General features: G+C 61.5%; 1 protein-coding gene across 3 annotated transcripts in view; it reads left to right on the top strand.

Moving 5' to 3' along the window:
• Positions 1–24,225, top strand: part of MORN1 (MORN repeat containing 1) — a 41,336-nt gene extending 17,111 nt beyond the window's left edge. Inside the window, exons 9-14 of one of the 3 annotated variants that reach the window (XM_066374828.1) lie at positions 991–1,114; positions 1,564–1,736; positions 11,716–11,849; positions 11,969–12,048; positions 22,012–22,049; positions 24,011–24,225. In XM_066374828.1, coding sequence (XP_066230925.1) covers positions 991–1,114; positions 1,564–1,736; positions 11,716–11,849; positions 11,969–12,048; positions 22,012–22,049; positions 24,011–24,159 — 698 coding nt within the window. In that variant the 3' untranslated portion in view covers positions 24,160–24,225. Of the gene's footprint in view, positions 1–990; positions 1,115–1,563; positions 1,758–3,933; positions 5,248–11,715; positions 11,850–11,968; positions 12,049–22,011; positions 22,050–24,010 lie in introns of those variants that run through there. The other 2 variants (XM_066374830.1, XM_066374829.1) reach the window with 2 other exon arrangements.
• Positions 24,226–25,317: the final 1,092 nt, after the last annotated feature.

The raw sequence follows: 25,317 nt of genomic DNA, 5'->3' as shown, positions 1-25,317 counted from the left end.
AGGGAACTCTCACCTGTGTAGCCATGTCACTGCCCTTTCTGGTTCTGCCCGTCCCTTCCAGACTCCTGGTATGACAAGGACACTCCTTCTGCCTGAGGGGCTCAGCCTGTGACGTTTCTGGTCACACAGGTTTTCTGTGACAGATCCTTCCAGCTTTCGTTTGTTGGGAAATGTCTTGGGTTTACACATTCGCTTTCACTGTGTCCTCACCCGAGGGCGTCCTCACCCACGTGCCCCCTCAGCACCCACGTCCTCCGAGACAGTGGCCGGGCAGCACAAGCTGCGCAGTGCGCACCACACACTGCATGAGTTGCTGGCACCTCTCAGGGCCCGTGGCCCTGGCTGCTGCCCAGGACCTTGAGGCCGCCTCTCACTGTATTCCATCGGCTTTCTGGGCTGCTCGAAGCAGGAGGGCAAATGGGGTCCAGTGACCCCATCTGGACCCAAAACAGACACCAATGGAACCACAGCTGGCTTTACACCATGTGTGGCTCCACTTCTTTCCAAGTCAAAATCCATCCCGTGTTCACCTGGCTACGTCCCTTCCAGATCTTAGAGTCACAGGAGATTGGACAACAGGCCTTGCTGGCATTGGTCGGCAGCTGCCATGGTCTCTCCTCCATCAGAGCCTGAGCTCTCGAGTCCACGGGCCCTGTGCTGAGTGTCTTGGAGTGTGGACGCGTGGGACAGGCCACCCCAGGTCAGGGTGGGAGGTGGGTAACAAGGGGCGCATCCAGGCCATGTGTCTGCTCACACCCAGAACTGAGGTGGAGTGGGGGATAGTGTCGATGGCTCAGGAGAGGGCCATGAGGAGCAAAGACCAGGAGGTGAGCAGAGAGCTCAGGTCACACGTGGTGGTGGCCGTGGCCCGGGCTGTCCTGTGAATGCTCCTCCCCGGCGCCCATATCCTGAGCCCCAAGAGAGGAGATCAGCTCCCCGGGACTGCCCCTCCTGGGCCTGGCACAGCGTGCTTCTCTCTCCCTCCGGAAGGCGAGGATGGCCGGGTTTTGAAGATCTCAGCGGGCGTCAGGTACGTGCAGCTCCCAGCCTACTCAGAGGTCAGCTTCTTCAAGGTGGATGAGGACAGAAGGGAGGCGCCCATTCAGACCCCGTTGTGAGTAAGGATGATGACCATGGGCAACACCCATGGGGCAGAGGAGGGGTCCTTCCTCAGCTTCGAGGAGGAATGCCCTGAACTGCCTCAGTGGGGCCTCCACACATCACTCCCCCCCCCCCCCCCGCTCTCAGCGCTGGGGACATAGCAGTGACTGGCAGACACGATGGGCTTCGTCTAGTCTAGTGGGAGGGGAGTAGGCACATCCAGACACCCAGTGGGCACTGAGCTAGCAAGGAGGAAGGGGGGACCGGGGCTGCATGAACCCTCCGGGGGTCCCAGAGTGAAACCCCCTCCCTCCCCGCTCCTCCCACCACCTTGTCTCAGAGGGCAGCCGCGACCCCTCCTCCTCCCTGGGGTGGCTCCTGGACCTCGTTCCCCCGCAGACAGGTGTCACCCCACCCCCACCCCGGTGTCAGGCTGAGCCTGGCCTGCCGTTCCCTCCGCAGCGGGTTTGAGTGCATCACCTACCCATTGTCGATCCCCATCTCTGGGGGCCTGGAGCCCACAGCTGCCCTGCACAGTTCTGGAGCCACCTCGCTGCTCCCCACGGGAGACCTGAAGGCGATGCTGACATCAGATGCATTTCACGGCCAGGGCGACACCTCCAGCAGCCTGCCCGGTGAGTGGAGTTCACTAGGTGGTCAGTGGTGGGCAGTGCATTGGTGACAGCAGTGGACCTGGGAGATAGGACGTCCCAGGAGGACTGTGTCCAGGCCCAGCAGGCCTCAGCCGGAAAGCAGGCAGGACCCCGTCCACGGGCCAGTTGCCATGCAGTGGTGAGAAGGCAGCTGGGAACTGCCTACCCTGGGTATCTGGGCTCTGTGGTCAGCCCCTCACGGCTACAGCCCCAGTTCTGCGCTCCCCGCGGGTGGACCAGGCCATCACTGTGAATGCAGCGTGAGATCGTTTTGCTCATTTCCCATGAGCCTAGCAGGGAATGGAGCCCGTGGGCTGGCAGGCTCGGGGCTGCTCCCAGTCTGTCAGGAGGGGACCAGCTTGGAGGAGGCCTGTGGTCCGCCTGGCCAGGACACCATCACTCCTGCTGGTGGGCGCCCGCCTGAGGCCACGCCCAGGTCTCTGGTTTGCTGATACTCTCCTGCCTGGCCAGCATCTCATCTCCATGTGGGTGTGGCTCCCAGTTCCCCAGGAGATGCAGCTCAGCTGAGCAGAGCCCCTTACACCTCCCAGCCCAGCAGGGAAAAGTAGCTTCCCACGGATTGTTCCTGAATTAATCCCAAATGCCGGGTGCTGGAGCTGGGAGGTAAGGTGTGGTGGCCGTATTGTTGCACTGGGAATACTGAGCCCTCCATCGCCCCACGCACGCACACACAGCCCGTGTCTTAGTAGGAAGCATTTGAGTTGACGGAGGCATCCCAGCCAACATCGTTGTGGGGGTCCCGCCTGGTCCCCTGTGCCCTCCCAACAGAAACACAGCTACACCCCATCCTTCTGCACCCTGATGAGAGCAGGATGGCTCTGGGAGTGGGTGTCGGGTCCCCGCTGGGCAGTTCCACACACACTCCAGGTTTGGGGACCTTCACTCTCTCCTCAGCCCTTTGAAAACCCCCCTATCCCCACAGTTAAGACCCCACCCCTGGATGCGGGGGCTGGGTGCACAGGGTGGAACTGAAGGGGTGTGAGAGCACAGATATCCAGATGACCCTAATGGGTGGGGCATGGGGCCTGGTCCCTCCCTAGAAGCGCGCTCCAAGGGGGGCAGCAAGTCCAGGAGAACCTGGGGGGCCTGACCCGCAACCCTGTCATCTGCTAAGTTTATAGAAGCAATTTCAGCTGCCTCCTGCAGCAGGTCTCATATTTCTATGTAAAAACAGGCTGGAGCCCTGCCTCGGCCTGGAGGGCTTCAGCCTAACAAGGTCGATGGAGACTGGGCCCCAGGCCCTGAGGTGCGCAGTGTTCCTGTGCTCAGGCACTCGGGGTGCGGGCACCTCCTGATGGGACGGGGCCCTGGTTTTGCCAGGATGTGGTCTCTGGCCACAGAAAAACACTTCTGGGCGACGGGACCATGCTTCTGGTTTTTTGTCTTTTTAAAGATTTTATTAATTTTAGGGGGTTAGGGAGGAGCAAGAAGCATCAACTTGTAGTTGCTTCCCATAGGTGCCTTGACCCAGCAAGTCCATTTTTCGAACCAGTGCCCTCAGCGTCTCAGGTATATACTCTATCCACTGCACCACCACAGGCCAGGCCCCTGTTTCTGTTTTTGTGACCTGCTCGGTCTGAGCTCCTCAGAACTCATCTGCCTGTTAAAACACAGCCACGTGGAGGTTGCCTGGGGGTGGGGGGGCTAGGTCCCTCCCCAGTGAGTCTGGGCCATGGGGAAGACAGACCGGGCTCCTGTTTCGCCACTGTCTTCTACTTGGACCTCCCTGTGCCTCGGTTTCCCCCTTCTGTATGGTGTACATGCAGCAGCGCCTGCCGCCAGGACTGCTGACCAGGCGTTCCACGGAGCTGTCCCTCTAGTCCCCATCACAGGGGATGGAGAAGGGCCCCTTGCCGCTTTTTCTTCTCATAAAACTGGCATTTCCCACGTGGGATAGTTCACCCCTGAACACTCTGCAGGACTGACCCCTCCCGCCAAAGTGTCCCCTCCACACTGCGGCCTCCAGAGTGTCCCCGCATGACACCTGGCCCCTCGCCTGCCCATACCCGAGTGCTTCAGAGATGGGGGTGGGGTTTGCATCAGCTCTGGGTCAGAGCTTGTGGCCGTCGGGCTGTCCTGGTGCATTCCACAGAGAAAATGAAGTCACTGAGCGTTTTGGTTCTGCTGCCGGTAGATCAGTGGCCGGCAGCCGTAAGAGAGAACCCGAAACAACAACGGCCGCAACAAGGGGGCCCCTCCACCGGCATTTACTTCTCACCTTCCCGCCCAGAGGCGGAGGGGAGGCAGGCCCCTGGTCACCAGGGTGTCCCTGTGGCCCCTGCAGGGCCTCACAAGCACCAGCCATCACCACCCTGTTCCAGCTAGCAGGAGGGAGAGTTTGGGGTGCTCAGGAACGTCTGGGCGCCACACCTCGCCGGACCACGGGAGACAGGAAACGTGGCGTGCCAGCTAAAGCCTGGTTTTGTCCCTGAGGAGTAGGTTTGCCGTGTCAGGTGGCCATCTTTGCCAAATGGGAAGTTCAAATGGGAAACCCATCGTCGTCAACCCACAGGGGGCCGCGTGGGCAGGACGAACCCGGGTGGCTCCCTCTGCATCTCCTCTGACCCGTACCCGCCTGAGGAAGCCTGCCCTGCTTGTGACCCCACATGCCGCCACCCCTCTTTGGCCCCACTGTGGGGCCTCAGGCGGCGAGTGCTGTGAAACCCGGCTGGTGGTGAAGAAGTTCGTCTACCAGCTCAGCAAGTCCTGCTGATGGGGGCTCCAGCTCATGAGGTCCCACCAAACAGGCAGGCTGCCGTGCCAGGTGCTGCCGGTCAGGGGTTGGCGCCCCACACCCTGTCCCAGGCCCGCTCACAGACAACAGGGCCCTGCAGCAGAGGCACCCTGGTCCTGGATGGGTGAATCCAGGCTCTCACGCATCGGGTCCCCAGCAGGCGCCCTGATGGGCGGGGCAGAGCCACGGGTCTGTCCCCTGAGTAGCTGTCACAGCATCCCAGCTGGACTGCAGCGGTCAGCGGTGGGGGCACGGGCAGGGACCCCCGACTAGTGGTGATGTGTAGCCCACTGCTGTGAGCGCCACCCGGAAGGACGCCTCCATTCAACAGTGCTCTGGCTGACCTCTGACCTCTGGACTCAGCCTTTGAGCAGTCAGGGGTCCCCTCGTCTGCAGCCCAGCCCGGAAGAGAGGGGACAGGGAGGAGGCTCCGAGCCACCTGGAGCCGGCAGGGCCGGCACACCTCACAGCCGCATGTTTGAAATGATTACCCCTGTACCTACGTGTTCTCGACCTCACCTGCTGACAGCTGGGGATATAGGTGCTCAGGGTAGGAGGCCGGCGCAGCCCCAGGGTACCTGCCACACAGCACCCTGCCCCCCCATCTCTCCAGATGGAAGGAAGTGTGCTTCAGAACCTGGAACCCAACATCTTCATGCACAGAGGACAGGAACCCAGGGACCACCCACCTGCTGGGCAAGGCCACTGGGTCTCAGCCCCACCCCCACCATGCCAGGTCCACCCCACACCCACCCTGCAGCTGGCCCTCACCTCACGCCCACAGGGACCAGACTCTAGGCTCAAAGAAACTTTCTCCCCCATCCGACAGGCAATTAAGACAATAAACCCTCTAAAATCTCGGTTTCCAATTGTACAAGCGAGTATAAGGAAGAGAGGAAGCTCTTCCCAGAGGCCTGATGTCAGAAACATGTGACTGAAAACTGCATTTAATTATCTTGTTGATACAAACTAGTTCAGTTGTTTAATTGCTTCTAACTTTCGAGGAGAGGATTGCTTTTTGTCGAGAAGAAAAAGACAACGTCCTGGACGTGGACTATTGCCAGAAATTCTGAGCCTGGTGTTTGGTTTAATTCCAGCACCCGGATTTCAGTAACAAAGCACATTGATTTTACATTCAGAAAGGATTTTATATTTCGTCTCTTAACCTTTTGTAATTCCCACCCACGGCTCTGCACGGTGGAACCTTTTACGTTAATTGTTGTCAGTGGGGCATCCGCTGAGACCCCAGTAGTTTAGGCCCATTGAGTCCTAATGCAGGTGCCGATAATTGCTGGAGTGACCTGGCTGGCCAGCCGGGCCCCAGCGCTGACACACTCCTGTGGATTGGATGTGGGACACTGAGAGGCTGGGGCTGTGGAGAGACCTTCAGCTTGCTTTTCTTCTTCTCCTCTCCACGTGGGAGACCCTCCCAGGAAATGTTTCCAGTCGACCGATGATGCTGGAGGTTCTCTGTCATTTGTTGAAATGGTGTCGCATGTTTTATCCGATGGGACCTGAAAAGGATGCCCATAATTGCAAGACGGGTGTTTGAAATCAGGATGCCCTTTGCTGCCGCACCCGTCCTGCCAATAAAACTAACGATCTGTGTCGCAGAAACTCATGGGACTTCATGGCCTTGCGGGTGGCGCCATGTCTAGGTACTAATAGCCTATAGTTAATTATGGTAGAAGAGCATACAGGACCCATATTTTTTCAAGGAAAAGTTGTTCTTTAAATTCCTTGTCTTGGCCCTGGCCGGTTGGCTCAGCAGTAAAGCGTCGGCCTGGCATGTGGAAGTCTCAGGTTTGATTCCTAGCCAGGGCACACAGGAGAAGCACCCATCTGCTTCTTCACCCTTCCCCCGCTCTTTTCTCTGTCTCTCTCTTCCCCTCCCGCAGCCAAGGCTCCACTGGAGCAAAGTTGACCTGGGCACTGAGGATGGCTCCCTGGCTTCCACCTCAGGCGCTAGAATGGCTCTGGTTGCAATGGAGCAACTCCCCAGATTGGCAGAGCATCGCCCCCAGTGGGCATGCCGGGTGGATCCCAGTCAGGCACATGTGGGAGTCTGTCTCTCTGCCTCCCTGCTTCTCACTTCCGGGAAAAAAAAATTTACTCGTCTAAGAATTGGAGTGTACAGAGGGAATGTCCCAGAGAAGGACAGAAAGGACCACCTAGCTTCCAGGGCCAACAGGGCTGAGATGCAGGAAGTGAAGTCACAGGCTGAGGTGTTGGGTGCATTTGCCTGGAACCAGGCACCAGAGGAGGGGGCCGCAGAGACCTGAGACCACAGCACCTGGACTGCGTCCTTGCCCCCCCCCCTGGTCCAGGACACCAGGCTCCTTTCTGTGTGGCTGCATTCTGGGGGCTCTGGGAAGGTGGAGCCCATCCACAGGGCGGGCTGAGGAGCACTACCTGGGGTCTGATGGAGAACCTCGTTGTCTCCTCTCCCTGTTGCCCCTGGAGCCAGGCCGAAGACCAGAGCTGCCTCCCCATGTCCTGTGGCCATGTGGGTGCAGCCAGAGGGCAGGAACCTGGTGCCGCCCCGACGCCCCTGTGTTCAGCCCCAAACAGCACCTCTCTGGTGACCTTCGACCTTTGGGTAGGAAAGTTTCTGGATCCTGGGGAGAGATGAGGGAGTGGGCACACACTTGGAGCTCCATCTGGCTCTGCTGGTGGGAAGCCTTCAGGCGAGCCAGGGTCTTGGGTGGTAGTGATGGCGCCCATGTGAATGTGCCTTTCAGAAGGTCACTGCGCGCGTGCTGGGTACCAGTGCATCTCAAGAGGGACTGACACGGTGAGGACCCAGGTGTGCCTTCCAGCAGCACAGGGCCACCATGGTTTCTTCCTCCTGTTGGCCTGGTTGGGGGCCACGGAGGCCTGTGCTTGGTGGGGACATGGGGAAGCTCCCCAAGGTGGCCCAGAGCCTGGCCATCACACAGCACGAGGATGCCCTGCTTGGGGCCAGGTGGGCTCCCTCCCCTGTGTCCTTGGGGGTCTCAGCCATCTGCTGGACAGGCCTAGGCCACTTAGAACCACCAGACCAGCCAGGGATGGTGGCCTCATCTGTGTCCCAGTCTCCCTCAAGTCTAGACCCTGATGGTACGGCCATGACGGGGGCTGCTGGTAGCTTCCAGCGTCAGACAGTGCAGCTCCGGCCGGCCCTGTGCCTGAGGCCCCACGTTTACCCAGCAACTGCTTTCCTGGATGTTGCTGGGAGCTCCCTGCCTGCTGTGGCCTTGACCCAGGGTCAGTTTCTGCTTCCTGTGTCCATCACACGTCACAGCCGTGGTCCTCCTCTGTCAGCCACCTGCTGCCCGCGGGCCTGTCCCCTGGGAAGTGGACGCAGTGTTTGGGTTTGCCCCTGCTCTGGTGGAGAGGCTGCTGCTGGTCAGCGTGACCACGGCTGTCAGGCAGGTAAACGGATGGGGGTGGTACAGGTGATTCGGGGACCACTACAGGCTGGAGGGGAGGCACATCCCCATGGGGGGGGCAGAGTTGGGACAGGGGACAGAGTGACGTGGGTGTGGGGCTGGGTGGCGGAGGTGCCCAGGGCCAGCTGGACGCGAAGGTCTGGGGCTCAGCTGAGGAGAACGCGGTGTGTGCGCTGGGGTGGGGGTGAGTGTGACAGTGTGAGTGTATGCGGGCACTGCACAGGTGTTCCCTGTGTGCTGAGTTGTGTGCGAGTGAGAATGTGTGTGAGCCATGCGCAAACTCGTGTCAGTGTGACAATGGAGTGTGTATGCGTCACACTCACAGTCACGTCAGGGCACAGAGGTGACTGCTGGCCTCTGGTAGCAGTAGGGGGAGAGGGGAGACATGGAGACCCTCAGCCCATGGGCCCCCACGTGACATGGAGACCCCCTGCCTCTCCACGTCCCCATGTGACACGGAGACCCCACCCCGCGTGTCCCCACATGCAGACTGCTCTGTCGACTGCTTCCCTGAAGTCCCGGCGGGTTGAGTTCGCCCCAAAGACGTAGCTCGATGTCTGTCACCCCCACGGGAGACACTCTTGTCCCCCTCAGAGCCGATAACAGTGTTTTCTGACTCAAGTGAAGAAAACCCTTAGCCACCCACCCGGCAAGAACCCAGCCCTTCAAACCTTATTTATTCCGGTAGTTTCTCGGCCCGCTGCCTTCGTGTCCTACACAGGTGATTAGGGAGTCTAATCGAGTCAGCCATAAAAATATAATTAATAGACGTTTTCCTCCCGGAGAGGTCACGCTGCCCGATCCCCCTGGCCGGCTCGTCCTCCCGCCCAGAGCGCCCCCCCCCCCCGCCCCGCTGCTCCCAGAGGCAGCGCTGTGACCTTATCCTGCTGATATAGATGTAACTGTGTAATATGGACATCAGGGCTTCAGAAGTAGTTCCCAGGGTTGGAGTCAGCCGTTGGCCCCAGAAATGTACCGAAGCAGCTCAGGGCCCTGAGTCGAGGGGCGCATGGGACATCCCCTTCTCTCCAGCAGGCTGCTCGGGCCGCAGAGCCTCAGCACTGCGGAAACTGCGGCCGGCACAAGGGCAGGCCTGCCGCTTGGCCACCAGTGGGCAAGGGGTGCTCTGCACTGCCCGTGCCATCCTGTGTGCCCAAGGGCATCTCACAGCTCTGTCTTACTCCCTCAGGATGACACTGGCCGTCAGAACTCAGGCTTCTCTTTTCCATGGTTTGGCCCAATGGGACCAGGTTTGCCAACAGGTCAGACAGGGTGGGGAAGGGTGAGTGCTGAGGCCGGAGGGACCCAGTGTGACCAAGGAATGTGAGCAGGGTGGGGTGACTTGGTGCGGCCATGCTGGAGGCCTGCCCAAGGTGCAGGAGTGAGTCGGGGGCGGGGGTTGTGACTCCATGCTGGAGCGTGAAGTGCGGACACGCTGGAGCCAGGAGCCCAAGAGGCCTGGTGGTGGTTTGGACCCCAAGATGGTGCCTTGGAGAGAGCAGAGCAGGGGCAGAATGCAGGATGTCACCCCTGCTCCTGGCCGGGTAACCAGGGGAGGAGAGACAGAGCTGCAGGAGAGGTGGGAACAGGTCAGGGCACAGTGGCATCAGCAATGGGGGTGGGGGAGGGAGGCGGCGCCGCTGAGCCAGGGAGACGTGGGGGGCCCAGGGTGCTGACGTCAGGGGTGGGGCTCCAGGACATGGAACACAGGGACCTTCAGCAAATGCAGAAGCCTCGTGCTGACCATCCTCCTGCTCCCGGGCAGACAGTGCTCTGAGTGGACGCAGCTAGCCTCGACTGGGTTTTACACTGTGAGAGGCCCTGCTGCCACCCCCACTCCCGCTTCCCAAGAACTGTCACTTCCCTGGGGGACTGCAGGCTGTGCATGGGCCCCTCAGCCACTGTGCCATCCTCTTCAGGCCCCAGTGCCATGCCACCGTCCACACTCCTGCCAGCATCACACCTGCAGAGTGACCAATGGGACAGAGAAGCCAAGAAGTCCCAATCCAGCTGGACCAGGCGGCACCTGCAGGGGGCGTCCAAGTGGGGCAGTCAGAGTACAGGGCCTGAGGTGGCCTGAGCCTGGCGGTTGGTTGTGCCCTGGGGGCAGCAAGGGGTGGGCCTGACTCCAGGCGAGGGAGGACCCACCCGCCAAGGGCAGCACCTCATCAGGCAGAAGTGCTGCGGCAGCGAGGGTGCGGTGGGTGAGGGAGAGGGGCCACAGCCTCCCACTCGGGCCTGCGCGGCTGCAGCTGCAGAAACAGTGGGGGCGCCGGGAGAAGTGGTGAGAAGCAGGTGGGCCAACAGGACCTCAGGAAGGCGGCTAGGTGGGCAGGCCCCATGTGGGCAGTGTAGACACGTCTGTGAAAAATGTCTCCCAGGCCATTGAGAGCACGCCCGTGTTGGAAGAACCAAGCCCCAGGGAGGCGCCTGCTCCAGGGTAGTTTGGGGGGATAATGATTTGCACATCAGTGCCTTTTCTATCCCCCCAAACCCCTGGAAGTGATGTGTGACATATGTAGCTCTGAGGCTGCCGCAGTTGGGGGAGCTGGCAGCCTCAGCGCTCCATCCAGGGCCCACTTGTGCGGTTACCTTGGCCGAGGGGCCCTCGAACACAGAGCCAGGGTCTCTGTGCATCAGTGGAAGGCGGTCACAGCTAGCCCCTCTCAAGTCCCTGTGGAGGCTGGCGGAGCTCAGCTCCCCTCCTTGCCTAGGACGTAAACCGTGAGCGCACAGAAAAAGCTTGTGGATGGAGGACACTGAAGAGTGTCCTTGCAGAAGGAAAGACCTTCCTTTTACAATGCGCCATAATGACAAAATTAAGAGCTCTCCGAGAGAAGTAACTCCCCACCTGTAATCTGCAAACACTGCTGGGCCCTTCGCCACCTCTCCCTGCACAAGTGGGACTCCAGAGAAGGGACATTAATGCCTGTGGCCCGAGGGGCCCATCCGTGCATGGATGACAGGTGTCCGTCCACTCACCCAGAGCTCCCTGCAGACTGTTAGCTGGAGCGTCCAGCCCTGCATGACCCCATCCAGCCACCGCCCCAGGCCAGGCATGGCTGCTCCTGCTGGTGCCCCCCTCCCCCAGCAGTGCATGTGACCGGGACCCATGGAATAGAGGGGCAGGCAGCCCAGCCCCCATGGGGTGGTCCCTGCACCAACCTAACATCCCAGTTATCACCATCCAATCTAAGCCTCCGAGTCTCTGTGCAAAGAGCCGGAGCTGACGGTCACCTGTGGGGAGGTGCAGAAGTGGTTGGCACCAGGGATGGCACCAGAAGGAAAGGCCTTGGGACCCCCCAAGGGGGGTGCAGGGGTCACAGTGGGGTACCCACTACAGGGACAGCCAGGCCCAGCCCGGCCCTCCATGCTCTCGGGCACCTGAGGATGTCAGGGTCTCCTGGGGAGGCTGTTGCCTCTGTGGTTTCCGTGCTCCCACTTGCCATGGACCCTGCAGACCCCGGGGACCAGGCCCTGCTGGCGGCCCAGTGAGGGGCCCCAAACTACACCCACAGGGAGCCTGTCTGCACAGGGGACACCAGGAAACAGCAGGACCCAGGTGTACCCTTGTCTCGGCTCCGCCCCCTGGCCACTCACCTGGAGATGGCTCACGGCCTGTGCTCTGGGCTGCAGGGCCAGGGTCCACAGCCCCGGGCCCTGTGGCTGTCCACCCCAACCACCTGGGCCCCGGGAACGGTCCTCTCTGATCTGTGCTTTGTGATGATTGAAGGGCCTTTTCGTTCATTTTCCTGAAAAACCTCTTTCTCCTCAGCATGGGGACGTAAGCCCTGTTGTCCTGAGGACTATCGGCGGGTGGAGGGCGGCCGTGCCCAGTTCACAGACCTCCGCCTCGGGTCACCTCCGCCTGGGTACCACCCAGTCCTGTTCCTGGACAGCCAGCATGAGGTAGGAGCAGGGAGACCACAGGTGGCTGAGACCACACACTGTCTAGCATCCAGTGTGTCAGGGTGCTCAAAGGGGAGCTACTGGGGACCCCCCTGAATCCCTCTTTCTGCTTCCTGCAGAAGGGAAGTGGCAAGCCGAGAGGTGGCCTGGGTCCCAGTATGGAGACGCCCACCGTGCAGGGCCCACCTGGAGGCAGCAGGTAGGAGAGGCCGACCCACTCACGGGTGTTTAGGGGCTTGTCCTGTCGCCCCAGCAGCTGGGCCACAGGTGGGGCCACAGGAGGCCCTCCAGTATGCACATTCTCAGGCAGGGGCAGGGGCGCCCTTCTCCACACACCTGCCTCGGTTCCCCTTGCTGCCCCACCCTTTGACACTGCAGACACCATGGGCCTCAGTTGGCCCAGGGGTGCAAAGGCTCCTGTTGCCTGGAGAATAGGGATGCATGTTTGCTTCCTCTGCGGGAGCCCAGGGCTCCATCTAATCCCTGAGGGGACTTGCCAGGGGACAGGGACAGTGGAGGGTGGCCCCAGCTGTGTCTGCAGCTGTTGGTCCCTCCTCGGCGACTTACTCAGACAGGTCCAAGGAAGTCAAGCCACCAGCCTGCAGCCTTGCACCTAAGGGACACTCTGAGTGTAGGCGGGGCGGGGAGCGCCATGGCCTGGTGCTGTCACGGGGCATCCTCAGTCCTGCGGCGCCGCAGCTGCACACGCCAGGGGACGCACCAGCGCCTCCTGCAGGGGACAGGCTTGTCCAGCTTCAGTTTGGGCAAATTATGGGGCTGACGGTCACCTGTGGGGAGGTGCAGAGGCCCCTCTGTGCCTGTGGCCACTCCTCTGTGGTGCTCTCTGTCCCCGGGGAGGGGCCATCCTCAGAAACCTTTCCAGGCCTCCGTTTCCAGGAGCAGCTTGCCACCCCCATCCCTACCCACACGGGCTGGGAACTCTCAGGTGGGAATGGATCTGGCCTCCCGCCCCAGGGAATCCCAGCACCTGGGAGCCAGGGGAGCAAGATGCAGCTGCTACAGAGCACGGGCCAGTCCTGCAGGGCGGCCAGCACCCTCCACCTGCTGCCAGCAGCCTCCTCTGGGGGTGGGATTCTGTAAGGTGCGGCCCTGGGGCGCAGCTGGACACAGGGTGCCCCAGAAACACAGCCCCTAGGCCCCTGAGTGAAATCACTGCCTTATACGGACATGAATCCTCTGCCGGGTAACAGGACCCTAGGATGGCACAGAGGAGCCTTGGGGGCAGGCGGGGCGCCATACCTTCCAAGACACCAGCCCTGCAAAGTCAGCCTCTGACCCAGCGTGGGGGCTCGCCAGCCCATAGGAGCCAAAGTCAGCGTTCCAGACGCCAGCTGGGGGGGCACTGAGTCCCAAAGGAGCAGAAGCTTCGTGCACAGGCCCAGCACTCTGGGAATTGAGGAACCGGGCAGAAGTGGAACGCAGCCACAGTCCTCCGGTAGCTGCGCAGCTGCCAACGCTCCTGTAGTCGGAGGGATACCAGAGGCGTGGCCCACGCTGGGAACACATGGGCTGGGCGGTGTCACGAGCCACTGAGCCTCGAAGCCTGCACGCGGAGACATCAATGCTCTGAGTCATGGCGTGCGGGTTAACCACGGCGCTCGCTCCGCACAGTAACCGCAGAAGCACAGGGTGAAACAACAGCCCGGACCCTGCCACACAAAGGGGCCCCAGCGTACCTAGCGTCAGGGCTCTGGAGACACGTGAGCACCGGCAGGGGACACATGGAGTCCCAGGACCCGAGCTCGCAAGGCCTCTGCCTGAGGTTGTCACTATGGCAACTCGGACGCACACGGAAGGGGATGTGGAAACTTCTGGTTTCAGCAAAAACAAGGCTCTCACCATCTGATGGCCGGTGCAGAACGGAGGGAGGACAGCACACGCAACGGAGGGAGGACAGCTCATGCTCCGGCCCTGCCGGCGTCAGTCCGCTCGGGGCTGCCTCCAGCCCCAGCAGGTGCATGTGCGTTCTCGGACGCTCCCGTCTGTGAGAGGCAGCTTGTGGCCAGTGGCCACAACCCGTTTCTGCCCACATCTGTGCCACTCCCGGGGCCCGGGACTCGAGGGGCAGGGTGGTCAGCTGTGCGAGGCGGGCCTTTATCTAGGGGCAGCTGAGCTTACCATTTTCCACATACAAAAAACCTGGAGGCTTCACACCTGAGCTCCCCACTCAGGATCCCAGTGGTGGGGACAAGGGCCCACACAGAGCTCCCCACGGGGCACCCCAGCACCACTGGTCACGTGAACCTTGCCTGGCCACAGATCCCAAGCCCTTGCCCCCAGCTCAGGATGGTCCCTGGCCTCCCTCAGGTCCCACCACCCCACTGCCCAAACAGCTCCCTGCCCCATCCAGGTGTTATGTGGCCCCAGCCCCTATCCACACCCCCAGCGCCTCCCACCAGCTCTGCTGTGGGATGTCCCCCACCCACTGCCTCACTCTGGCTTGTGCACCAGCTCCCTGCACCAGCGTCCAAACCTGGTTCTTCTTGCCAAAAGCCTACTTCCTGCAACAGCAGGAACACCATCTTTTCTGGCCTCCATGCCCAGCTCTCAAAAATGAAAAGCACTCAGGCTTCCAGACGACTCGTCTGGTTCACATTAAGTCCTTGTGAGCCGAGGATGTGTGGCTCCCAGCTGGGACCCCCAGGGGGGCAGGGCGCTTGCAAGGGCTCACTCAGCCAGGCCGCACAAAGGGTAGAGGTGGGCTGGGGCCTGAGATGCGCCAGATGTTCTGCAGAGCCCCCCCACCTGGCAGCCAGGGCTCTGGTCTGTGAGTGACAAACCCACATGGGGGTGGAGAAGGGCACGTGGGCTCCTGCCTCCCGTGGGCCATTGGCACGTGCTGCCCGAATGTTCTCACCACCCCTCCCCCTCTTAGCACGTGGCCGCCTCCCTCCATCCCTCAGGGCCTTCTGGGCTCCGTGGGGAGGCCATCGCTGCAGACCCCTCTTCCTGTAATGGGGTGGGCCTGCTGGGCCTAACTGGGCCGCTGCAATGGGGTGTAGGGCTCCTTGAGGTCTCCCCAGCCCCCACCCCAGCCGGCTCAGGCAAACACGGAGACCACAGGGCCAGACCCCAGTCCAGCCAGGCCACCCCAAGTCACAACCACGATTCTTGGCTTCCTGGCAACCCTGGCCAGGCCTGGAGGGAGGGGCCGTGGGACTGGTCAGAGGAAGGTGACCGCCAGGCAAAGTCTTCAGGGGCCAGTATGGGAGCACCTGTAGGTCTCACCTGTGGCAACAAAGGGGCCGCATGCAGCATGGCCCCCAGGGATACAGACCAGTGGCCACTGGTCCCGCTGAAGACCAGTCTGACAACTACCACAGCCACACACACACCCCAGCTCTCAGCAGCCCCATGGTGCTCATGTCATAGGACACATGTGTCACCTCGCCCAGGATGCAGACACTGACATAGATAATTATAAACCGCTGCCGTGTCTTCCATGAACGCTGGATATTGGGCTAACTAGTGAGCACGCACTGCATCGACAGGGTTCCCGAGGTGTTAACAACTGTGGTCGGAGCCCCCACACTCGAACACCCGCCATGCCAGCGTCCCCCACCCCCACGCACTAACACCTGTCGGCAACGTGCAGCCATGTTGGAAACCCTTCCATCCCCTTATCCTCTCCCTGCGGCCTGGTCTGCGGGCGCCGGACATGGGGCAGTGCAGGGGCTGATGGAACATCAGGCACACGGACAGAGAGCTCCCACTGTGGGGCGATGGGGACCTCAGGCGGACACCAGTGTCCTGGCCATGGGCAGCTCTGGCCTCTAGGTGCTGGACCCCAAGGTCTGGGGAGGTGAGAGAAGCAGCTGACTGCAGATGACTGCCACCCCTCCAGGGAGAGGCGAGCACGGAACCAAGGCCAGAGCTGTCCCTCGCAGCTGCTGCTGCTGCCCCCCGCCGGCCACAGGCTGGGACACTGCCCTTCTCTCCCTCAACGCAGCAGCAGCTGGCAGCATCCTCCTGCCCCGAGTGACTGTGCCCTCTGCCTGGTGACCCCTCGAAGCCACAGCCAGCCTGGCACTGGGCTGTTCCCTCCTTCACTGGAATCAGTGTTGCTCCCGCCCCCATAGGGAAGCCCCGCCCCATGGGGGAAGCCGGCCAGCCAGGTCCCAGAGGCATGTGCCCATTTAATCCTGCCCCCTGGGAATGTAGGGCTCCACTTCTCCCTAAGGCAGGTCCCTATGTGGCCGCCTGACCACGGCCGGGAGAGCCTGCCCGGCCACCAGAGCCCCAGCGCCCGGCTAGCAAGCACGTGGGCCTGCTTCCCCGGGAGAGCCTGCTCCCATCGGCCCCGCGCATTCCTGCGGAGACATTCCTGGCCTGTGACGGAATTTCACAACATGACACAGACCCCGTCAGTTCCTGAGTGATGTGAAGTGCGTCAGCTGCAAAACATGGACTCGATTTCACAAATGTGGCCGAGAGCTGGCCAGCAGCGCGATGATTGTGTTGGAACAGGGTCGGGTGGGGGGGGAGGGCACACAGCCTGCCTGCCCCTTCCCTAATATGAGCTCCCCCCCCCAACCCTAAATGTGAGCTTTGGGACGGGAGCCCGGTGCCTGCAGCCCCCAGCTGAGCTCCCATGCCGCGTGGCGGGACCCACAGCACGACCTTGCCCATAATTGCTCACTGACAGATGAGCAAAGATGCCCGAGCCTGACACCCTGGCCACCGAGACCTCCTCCACTCTCTCGCTTGCAGAAAAATGGGTTTAATTAAGACTTCCATGATTAGTCATTTAATCAGTCATTAGGCCAACACAGATGGAGGCAATTAATTTTTGTGCTTGAATAGGTAGTTGGTGCTCACAGCCCCCACAGGTCTTAGTGACCGCTGAGCATCACGTCGAGGGCAGGCCTTTGTCCCCCTGCAGAGGCGCCCCTCCCAGTGGCTGAGCCAGCACCCTGGGCTCCTCACCCACCCCAGCCCAGCCGCAGGACACAGGATGACCTGTTGTCCCCTGGGGGCAGGGCAGAGCCCACCACTGCCTGGACCCGGAGAAGCTCTGGGCAAGAGCCACCAGGGTTACAGGGTCCTAGGGAACAAGCTTGGGTGGTGGCCTGTCCTTTCTCTGGTGCCAGCCCTGTGGTGCGTAAATGGCAGGTCCTGTGGCCACAGCCCAGGGGCTACCTGCCTCGCCCAAGGCCCCCAGGCACCCTGCCGCAGCTGTAGTCACCTCTGAGGACCAATTCTGGGCGTCTCTAGGTGTCCCACCACCTCCCGTTACTCTGTCCTGCACATGGCCCATCCCAGGGGACCGTGGACAAATGCTTTTAAATGGAATCTCAAAGGACTCCCAAGAAATCCCTCATGAGGTCCAGGATGAAGTCCAAGGTCCCTCTGCCTCCCAGCCTGCCTCCAGCTCCCCTGAGCCCCTGCCAGAGTTCTGTACATTGTGCCCCTTGGCTGGGAGGGCCACTACTGGGACTGTGCTCAGGGGACTCCTTTTATCTGTGGGCGGCCCTGCACCCGAGCCGTGTTCTGGCAAATTGTGGGGCTCAGAGGAGGCAGGCCTGGGAGTCAGGGGTCCCAGGACAACAGGAAGCCATGCAGAGGGCACAGAGGAGACAGGAGACAGCTGGGCCCTCATGTGGCTGGCCAAAGGGGCATGACATGGAGGAAGCCGCAGGGCGGCCAGGGCTGGGGGTCCGAGGGCCACATGGCCTCTGTCCCCTGGGCTCCCTCACCCAGCCAGGGGCCTGCACAGGGTGGCTCAGCCTCTGTCCTCTGGGTGGGCGTCCTGGGGAAACAGGAGAGAGGGGTGGTGGGTGCTTTACTTCTTCAGGAGCTTTTAAAGGTTAGGGAGTGAGCGGCGCGGCCGGGGCAGCAGTGAGCCGAGCAGGTGTGCGGCGGCCCGGGCAGCAGCTGGCCGCAACGCACAGGCTTTGGATGCCCTAATCCCGGCGCACAGTGGATGCCTTCCACCTGACGCAGGGCTGGAACAGGGACTGGGCAGATGGGGGTGGCAGGAGGGTGGGGCCGGTAAGCCGGCACACCCAGGCCAGAGAACACCCTGCAGGCTTTCCCAGGCTGGGGTCCACCGCCCACAGGGGACAGGGGCCCTAGACAGTTCCTCACCCCCAGGACAGGGTGGGTACGCAGAATGCCTCTCGCATGTCTGCACCTCCTGGCCCTGTGCAGGGGTGGGGTGGGGGGGGAGACCTCACTCGGAGGGCCATGTGGCAGTGTGACCCCTGAGATCCCTGAGACCCCTGGAGCCTGGGTAAGGAGAGGCTCCTATTCCTCAGGGATCCCAGGGAGGTGACAACAGTTTCCAGTGTGGTGGCCAGCCGTGCTCCTGTGCTAGCTGGGAGACTTAGCTGCAGGGCCTCCGTGAGGGCTGCAGAAGGCCCCGGTGCACATGGGCAGGTCGGGGGAGCCTGGGAAACTTCCCTGCAGCCTCCCACCCTCTGGGATGGTTCCCCTGTGTGTGTCCTCACTATGGCTTCCCGAGGCCAGCAAGTCCCGTCAGCACCCGAGGCTGCACGTGAGGACCACATGGCTGGGCAGAAGCTCCTGCCCCAGGATCCACGGCCTTGACCGACTCCCTGGGTGGGCCCCCTCCCCTGACCAGGCCGCAGGAGCAGGACCCCACACCCAGGTTGGTCTTGGAGGGTCGACTCCCCATGCTGAGCCTGTGTGCCCACTTCACAGACTAGGAAACTAATGACCAGGGCCAGAGCCAGGCCCTACTGCGCCCAGAGCCTGCAACCTCTGCCCCCTGTGTGGCCCCAGCAGCAGGTTTCTAAGTCTGGTCTGCAGCCACTGGACCTCTGTCTGACCACCGACAGGGCTGATGAGGTATGGACCGGGGATGGTCAGCACAGTGCTGAGACACACTGGTCCTGCCCTAGAAGAGGTGGTGTCAGGAGGGCCTGCTGAGGTCGTGTAGCTCTGCTGAGACACTGCCAGGGCCTTGGGGAAGGGGACAGCATAGCCATGGGGTCATGAGGACCCCAGGGCCACCCATGCTGAAGGGCAGCTGACTGGGCTGGTAGGTTACTCAGGCAGGCAGCTGAGCACCTGGTGGGACCGGTGGGGTGACCCTTGCCAGGGGGCTATCACGCTCCCCCACATAGAGGGCCCACCTCTCCCCTCACCGGCCTGGCCACATGTCCCACTGGCACTGTGGAAGGACAACCGCATGCTGTGGGCAGGGCAGGAGCAAGAGAATCCCTTCCACCAGGGAGCCTACCCCTCAGAACTGCTCACTGAAGGGTGAGTAGGTGCCATCTGGGCACCATGTCTCAGTTTGGTCTGTAAGATGGACTATAAGGGGCTGGATTTGCCCTCCCTCAGGTAAACAATAGAAAACTGGACAGCAGGTGACCAAGGATGGAGGGTTCCAAGAGACAGGAACAACTGTCGTGAGCCTTCTGACAGCCAAGCTCACTGCCTCAAGCGTTCCTGGTTGCGGCACGGGGAAGGCACCCAGATGGATTCAGGGTGTGCTCAGGGGGACAGGGAGTGGAGTCCCAGAAGCCAAGGTGGGTCGATTTCACAGATGGCACTCAAAGGGAGAGTCCTGGAGTCTGCACAGCATGGACCAGCATGTGTGTGCATGTGTGTGCACATGCGTGAGGAAAGAACCACCGAACAGACCAAGGGGGACCATGTCCAGAGCACACACGGGGCTGCAGAAACCAGCCCAGAGCCCACCAAGTTCAGACAGTGTCACTGGTAGAGCACGGCACGCCCCTCAGTCATGGGGAACATGTACCCTCTCTGAAGCCCACCTAACCACGCTGAACAGCAAGACCCAGAAGGACCAAACGATCTCTAAGTAACAGCACCAAGAATATAAGAACACAAAAATACCCAGCCCCAACAAGGTCAGATTCACAATGTTCGGCACCCAGTCACAGATTACCAGGCACATAAAACCCTCCAGAGCCCTGGCCGGATAGCTCGGTTGGCTGGAGCGTCATCCCAATACTCCAAGGTTGTGGGCTCCATCCCTAGTCAGGGCATGTACAGGAACAGGTGGACATTCCTGTCTCTCTCTCTCTCTCTCTCCCCCTTCCTCTCTCACTAAAATCAATAAGTAATTATTTTAAATGCCAGAAAGTATGAGCCATACAAGAAATAACAATCAACCAAAACCGACCCAGAAACAACGCAGCTGCAGGAATGAAGAGAAGGGGACGCTGACCAGTGACGAAGGGACTGCATGTGTCCGAGACATGGAAGGCGTGAGAAGAGGAACTGCCCGGTGACCACACACAGAAGGGTCAGCAGCAGAGCAGACATGCAGAGAGGGCGTGTGAACTTGAAGACAGACCACAGAGATGAAACTGAACATCGCCAGCTCAGCAGCTCCAGCCGTGAGGTGACTTCCGGCCGCCAGATGCCAAAGTGGGGGAGCGGAGGAGGAGAGACAAAGGATTCGAGGAAATAACCAAAATATTTTCAAATCTGACGAAAACCATACACCTGCCGACCCAAGGCACTTGGCAAACGCCAAGCACAGGGAACATGTGGCAAGAGCAGTGGGCCCAGATAGAGCGGAGGCCTCGGTTGCAGCCATGAAGGGTGGAGGGGCTAGCGCTCCCGTCATGTCTGCCCCACCCCTGCCTGTGGGTCCGTCCCCCGCCCAAGGATGATATGGGCTCAGTGTGGCTTCCAGAGGATGCCTGCCAGCCGGCCAGGCCCTGCTGCCCACCCGGTGGCTGGAGGGCCAGCCCGTGCTCAGTCAGGGACTCTGGGGTCACACCGCTGCCCAGGTCTCCACGGCTCCAGGCCGCCCCGTGGGTGTGTGGGAGCGTCAGCCGGCCGGGCGCCTCTGGCGTCTCCTTGCCCAGGGTCCCCAGCCCTGGCCTGGCTCCACCGTTTGCGCACAGCCCTGGGGGTTCTGTAAAAACGCTCCTGCTCCTCATAACCCCGTTTACGTCTCCTGAAGCTGGCAGCCCGGCCGGCTCTGGTTATTCTTAGCACTCAATTATTTATCTGCCTCCCTCCGCCCTGCACTCCAGAGTCCTTAACGTGGCTCTGGGGGCTGAGCCACAGCCCACTCCCCCCCACACACACACACTCGAAATGAAGTAATTTTAAAATCTTTTGTCTTTAAATTTTTATCACCCAAACCATGCATGTGGTATGTGAGCTTGGCAAGGGGTCGGAACCTGGCAGGTCGCCGAGCCCCAGCTAAGGAGCCCCTTGCTCCCGTTATGTAATAACAGGAAACCTCCAGCCATGGAGGGTGGGGGGCGGGGAACCCCGCTGCCCCCCCCCCAGTCCCTCTGGTTGCATAATTCAGTGCAAGCACAGCCCGTCACATCAGGGGCCTCTATGCCACCCAGAAAGACCTCCAGAGGCCAGAGGACTTGGGGCATCCACACCACGGTGGCTGCCTGGTCCCCCCCAAGGACGTGTGAAGGAGGCTGAGGGCTCGACACAGGGGCAGAGACCAAGCCAGGGGCTCCGGCACACGAGTCCTCATTGGGGACACAGCCAGGTTCTCCAGGGCAGGTGACCCTCCCTAGGGGCAGGAGGGTGGGCCCATCACTCTCTGTAGAGTGGAAACCCACATGGGTGGTGGCCTCCAGAACCCTCTGGTTGAGACAGAAATGCTGAGACTTGGGTCTGAAGCTTGCCCCCACCTCAGAAAGCCTGGGCTGCCGTGGCCTATGGTGAGAGTCTCCATCCCTAGGACGTGGGGCCTTGCTCCAGGACCCCACCCATTGTGTCTTCACCTGCTCCCTCTTCACCCCCGTCACGAGGTTAAAAGGACCTTTACTTCCCAGGAGGGGGACACAGTGTCCTGCGGCCCAGCCGCACTGAGTCCCATGCTCCCAGCCGCCTCCTGTCACTTCTTGCTGGAAAGTCACCATTGCTTCGTGTTCTGAACAAGCCCTGCTTCGCCTTGTGAGACCCAGCACCTTGACCCTGCTCGGACAGTACTGCTGGGGGCAGGAGTGGCTCTGCTCTAGACAGCAAGATGCAGGAGGGGGGCCGGGGGGGTCAGAGAGCGGGTCACGGCCTCACAGCCCTCCCCTCCAGGGCCAGGCTGACGGTCACACCCGTGTCCTCTGCTGTCCACCGGGCCCCAGTGCTGTGGGCCCAGGAGTGTGTGGGGGGGGAGGTTGTCGCACATGGAGGTGCCTGCAGGGCCATCTTTCTCTTCTCCCCGCAGGCCTGACAGGTCAGAGCCAGTGACGGTGGCCTTCCCAGGTAGGCAGCAGTGGGACGACACCACCAAGTGGGCCGTCTCAAGCTGTCGGATCCAAATAGATCATTTATGTCACCTTTGGAAGGCTGGCCTTGGGCTGGGGGCAGGCACCCTGCCCAATCTGGCCTGCCCCCAGCATAAACGCTCACACCGCCAGAGGCAGGACGGAGGGCCCTGGGCAGGTGCAGGGACGTCAGCTGGCCCAGGGTCCTCACCAGGGCTGTGGCCACCAGGTGGGGTACCCAGCGGAGGGGTGCACACCAGTGGGTACCTGTCTGTCCTCTCAGCCGAGGTGAATGTCCCTGGATCCTGGCTCCAGGGTTCTGATTGGAAGGCTTCCAGCTTCCAGGTCCGAGCCCCTCCCAACCCACCTGCTGCTGTTAGCAAAGCCCCGGAAGGTCCTTGAGCAGGGGGAGAACCAGGGTCTGGGTGGTACCCCATCCCCCTTTTGGGCTGACACTGCTGCCCCAACAGCAGCCACAACGCCTGCTGGCTGGCCAACAGGGCTGGCACCGTGGTCGTCCCCTCCCCTGACCCCTGTGTGAGTGAAGAGGAGTTGTTGTGGGTGGATGGAGGAGATGTGTCCCCTGCGCCAGTTGAAAGGGGCCAGTGGCCAGGTCCCCTAGACTGCACAGGGCTCTAAGGAGAAGCAAGTCCCATGCCATGAGAGGCGATGCCAGTGGGTAGCCAGGTCCCCGAGATGTGGGCTGGGCTCTGTGGGGACTCTGGGCACAAGGCCCCCGACGGGACCACGTGGCGGTTGGGACCAGGCCTTGGGTGGTTTCTGAGGCCAGCATGGTGGCCACCAGCCAGACTCCTTCCCATCCTCCTGGAGGCCACAGGACGAGGTCAGTCGAGGGCTGGCTGGGGCTGTGGCCGCTGCCCGCGGCAGAGCCCTCCCGGTCCCCGGCGGCGCCCTTGGCCATGGCTGGTGTGGCTGTGTTCTTGGGAACACCTAGAGACCAGCTGCTTGGAAACACGGGCGTTGCCATGTGTGGCTCCCCCCCACCCTGCCCCCAGCCGGCCAGGGAGGCCCAGTGCCCCAGGCTGCGGAATGTGGCCCCTCCCAGGTGCCCCAGCCCCCAAACCACGATTTTCTGAAGGCTCTGACTCAAGGCCCAGCCAGCCCAGTGCGACCCGTCCCCTCTGGTCCTGCCCCAGGAATGCAGCCCCTGGGCCGGGCGCTGAGGGTCAGCAAGTAGCCTGCCTTCCAGACCAGCGCTGGAATGTTCTCGCCGTGCAGCCGGCTCCCGCGCCCCCGTTCTGCTGCGGCTGCATTCCTGGTGTGAGCCTGGGCCAGCCCGCGAGCTTTTTCCACGCTCTGGTGCCAGCCCCAGCGGCTCCAGGGAGGGAGAGGGAGGTTTCTATGGCAACCTCACTTTCTGTTATTGCTTATTTTCTTCTTTTATGGTTGCTCCCAACTTTGAAGCTCTCCAGACAGTTTATAGACTGCGAAGAGGAAAGAAAGGGCTTTCCTCCCCACATGGGTCCCCAGCTGAGCAGCCCCCTGAAGCCCCCCACAATCCCCCACCCCTCTCACAGCAGGGCAGGCAGGGGCTTCAGAACAGGCAACCAGGTCTTCAGAGAAATGAATTATTTTTTCCCCTAAAAGATGAGGAAGTGTTTTCAAAAGGAGTCCCGCATCAGCCACAGGCACCTTAATTTGGGAAGGGGGTCTCTGCCTGGCTGGACGGACTCCTGAGGCCTTGCCCAGCCTACCCTACAGAGCTGGCTCCAACTCTGTCCCCAGGATCCCAGGAGGACTGTAGCTGGGTCCATGTCCTGAGTGTGAGATGGTTTACTCACCCAGAATCCAGGATTCACCTACATCGTGCCCCCGGCAGCTGGGGGAGAGGGGGGCCAGGGCCAGGGCAGGTAGGGGAGGGTGCCAGGTGGGGGTGGGCAGGAGTCCGGCAGGCAGAGGCCTCGGGAGGCGAGTCCAAGCATGCTCCCTCCCTTGCAGGGGAATACGTGATCATGATCCGAGACGTGACCACCCCTCCGTTCCTGGGCCGCACGCTGCCCACCGCCTTCAAACACCTTCGGGTGACTGCAAAGGGGACCAGCCAACAGCTCCAAATCCTTGGAGAAGGCCCCAAAGCCCAGAACTAGGAGGACCGCCAGCCCCTGGGGACAAGTGTCCCCTCGGGAGAACACCTCATTTTGAAAGGGACAGAAATGTTGCCTCTGCTTCCCGGGCTGCCACCTTCCGCCCTCTCTCCCCAGCCAGCCTGACTGGGGGCCAGGGGAGCCCCCCACGCACCCCAGAACTGCTGGTTTTAATAAAGTGCTCAGCTCTCACAACCGAGTCACGTCATAAACCCCCACCCTGCACGTAGCCCTTCCCCACACATCCAACACACATGGTGGCCCCTCCAGGTGCCCCCAGGTACCCTTCCGGGCTGGGGCGTGTCTGTACCACCCGTGTCCTTCTAAATCCAGCAGCAAAGCCATCCAGCTGACCCCTTGGACTCCTCCCAACAACCCCTACCCTGGCCGGGGGATGTGGGGCCCACAGGCAGCCTGGGAAGTCAGATCCCGTTCTCAATCGAGAAATCAAGGGGCAATGAGCCAGTGATAGGTTTTCCAAAGACGGGCTGTGTGTCTGCAGGAACAACTGCTCACCCTTGTGTATCTCACAGCGGCCTCTGAAATGCACCCAGGGCAACCGACGCCGGCGGGTTGGCCCATGGGCAGCCGGACACACGCTCAGCCCAGACAGGCTGGCCATGTGGCCACCCCTGGCCACTCCCACCTGCGGGCTCATACGTCCCAGAGACCCCAGATACAAGACCCCCACCTGGCCCCCTGGCTTCCCTGTGCCTTGAAGCCCGGACTCCTCCCCACCCCCTCAGCTGACCACCTGCTTCCTCCTGCACAGAGAAATGGGAATGGGGAGGGGCCACCCAGAGCCCCAGGCCCCTGGTCAGCACAGTCATCTCTGGGCCCAAGCGCGCCAGGCAAGCCCATCTACCGGAACACTCCTCCACGTGGCTCCAGAAACCACACACAGTGGTGGCCCCCCATCCCCCCTAACTGCCCAATGTTGGGGACCAGGGCTCAGTGCCCACCTCCCTGGGGTGCTCACCCATCTCCTGGTCCTTTCTGTGGCCCGGGCCTCTTCCCAGCTCCAGACCCAGACAGCCAACTGCGATGCACCAGGTACAGCAATGACGGTGCAGCCCCCCACAACCCTTGTCCCGGGGCATGAAGACACCTCAGACTAAACACACCCCAAAATAAGTTCCTGCTCGGCCCCCAGACCAGCTC

This window comes from Saccopteryx leptura, chromosome 3 (genome assembly GCF_036850995.1).
Source record: "Saccopteryx leptura isolate mSacLep1 chromosome 3, mSacLep1_pri_phased_curated, whole genome shotgun sequence".
Classification (NCBI taxonomy): Eukaryota; Metazoa; Chordata; class Mammalia; order Chiroptera; family Emballonuridae; genus Saccopteryx; species Saccopteryx leptura.
The sequence above is the reverse complement of the archived record's forward strand: the minus strand, read 5'-3'. Positions and strand labels throughout refer to the sequence as shown.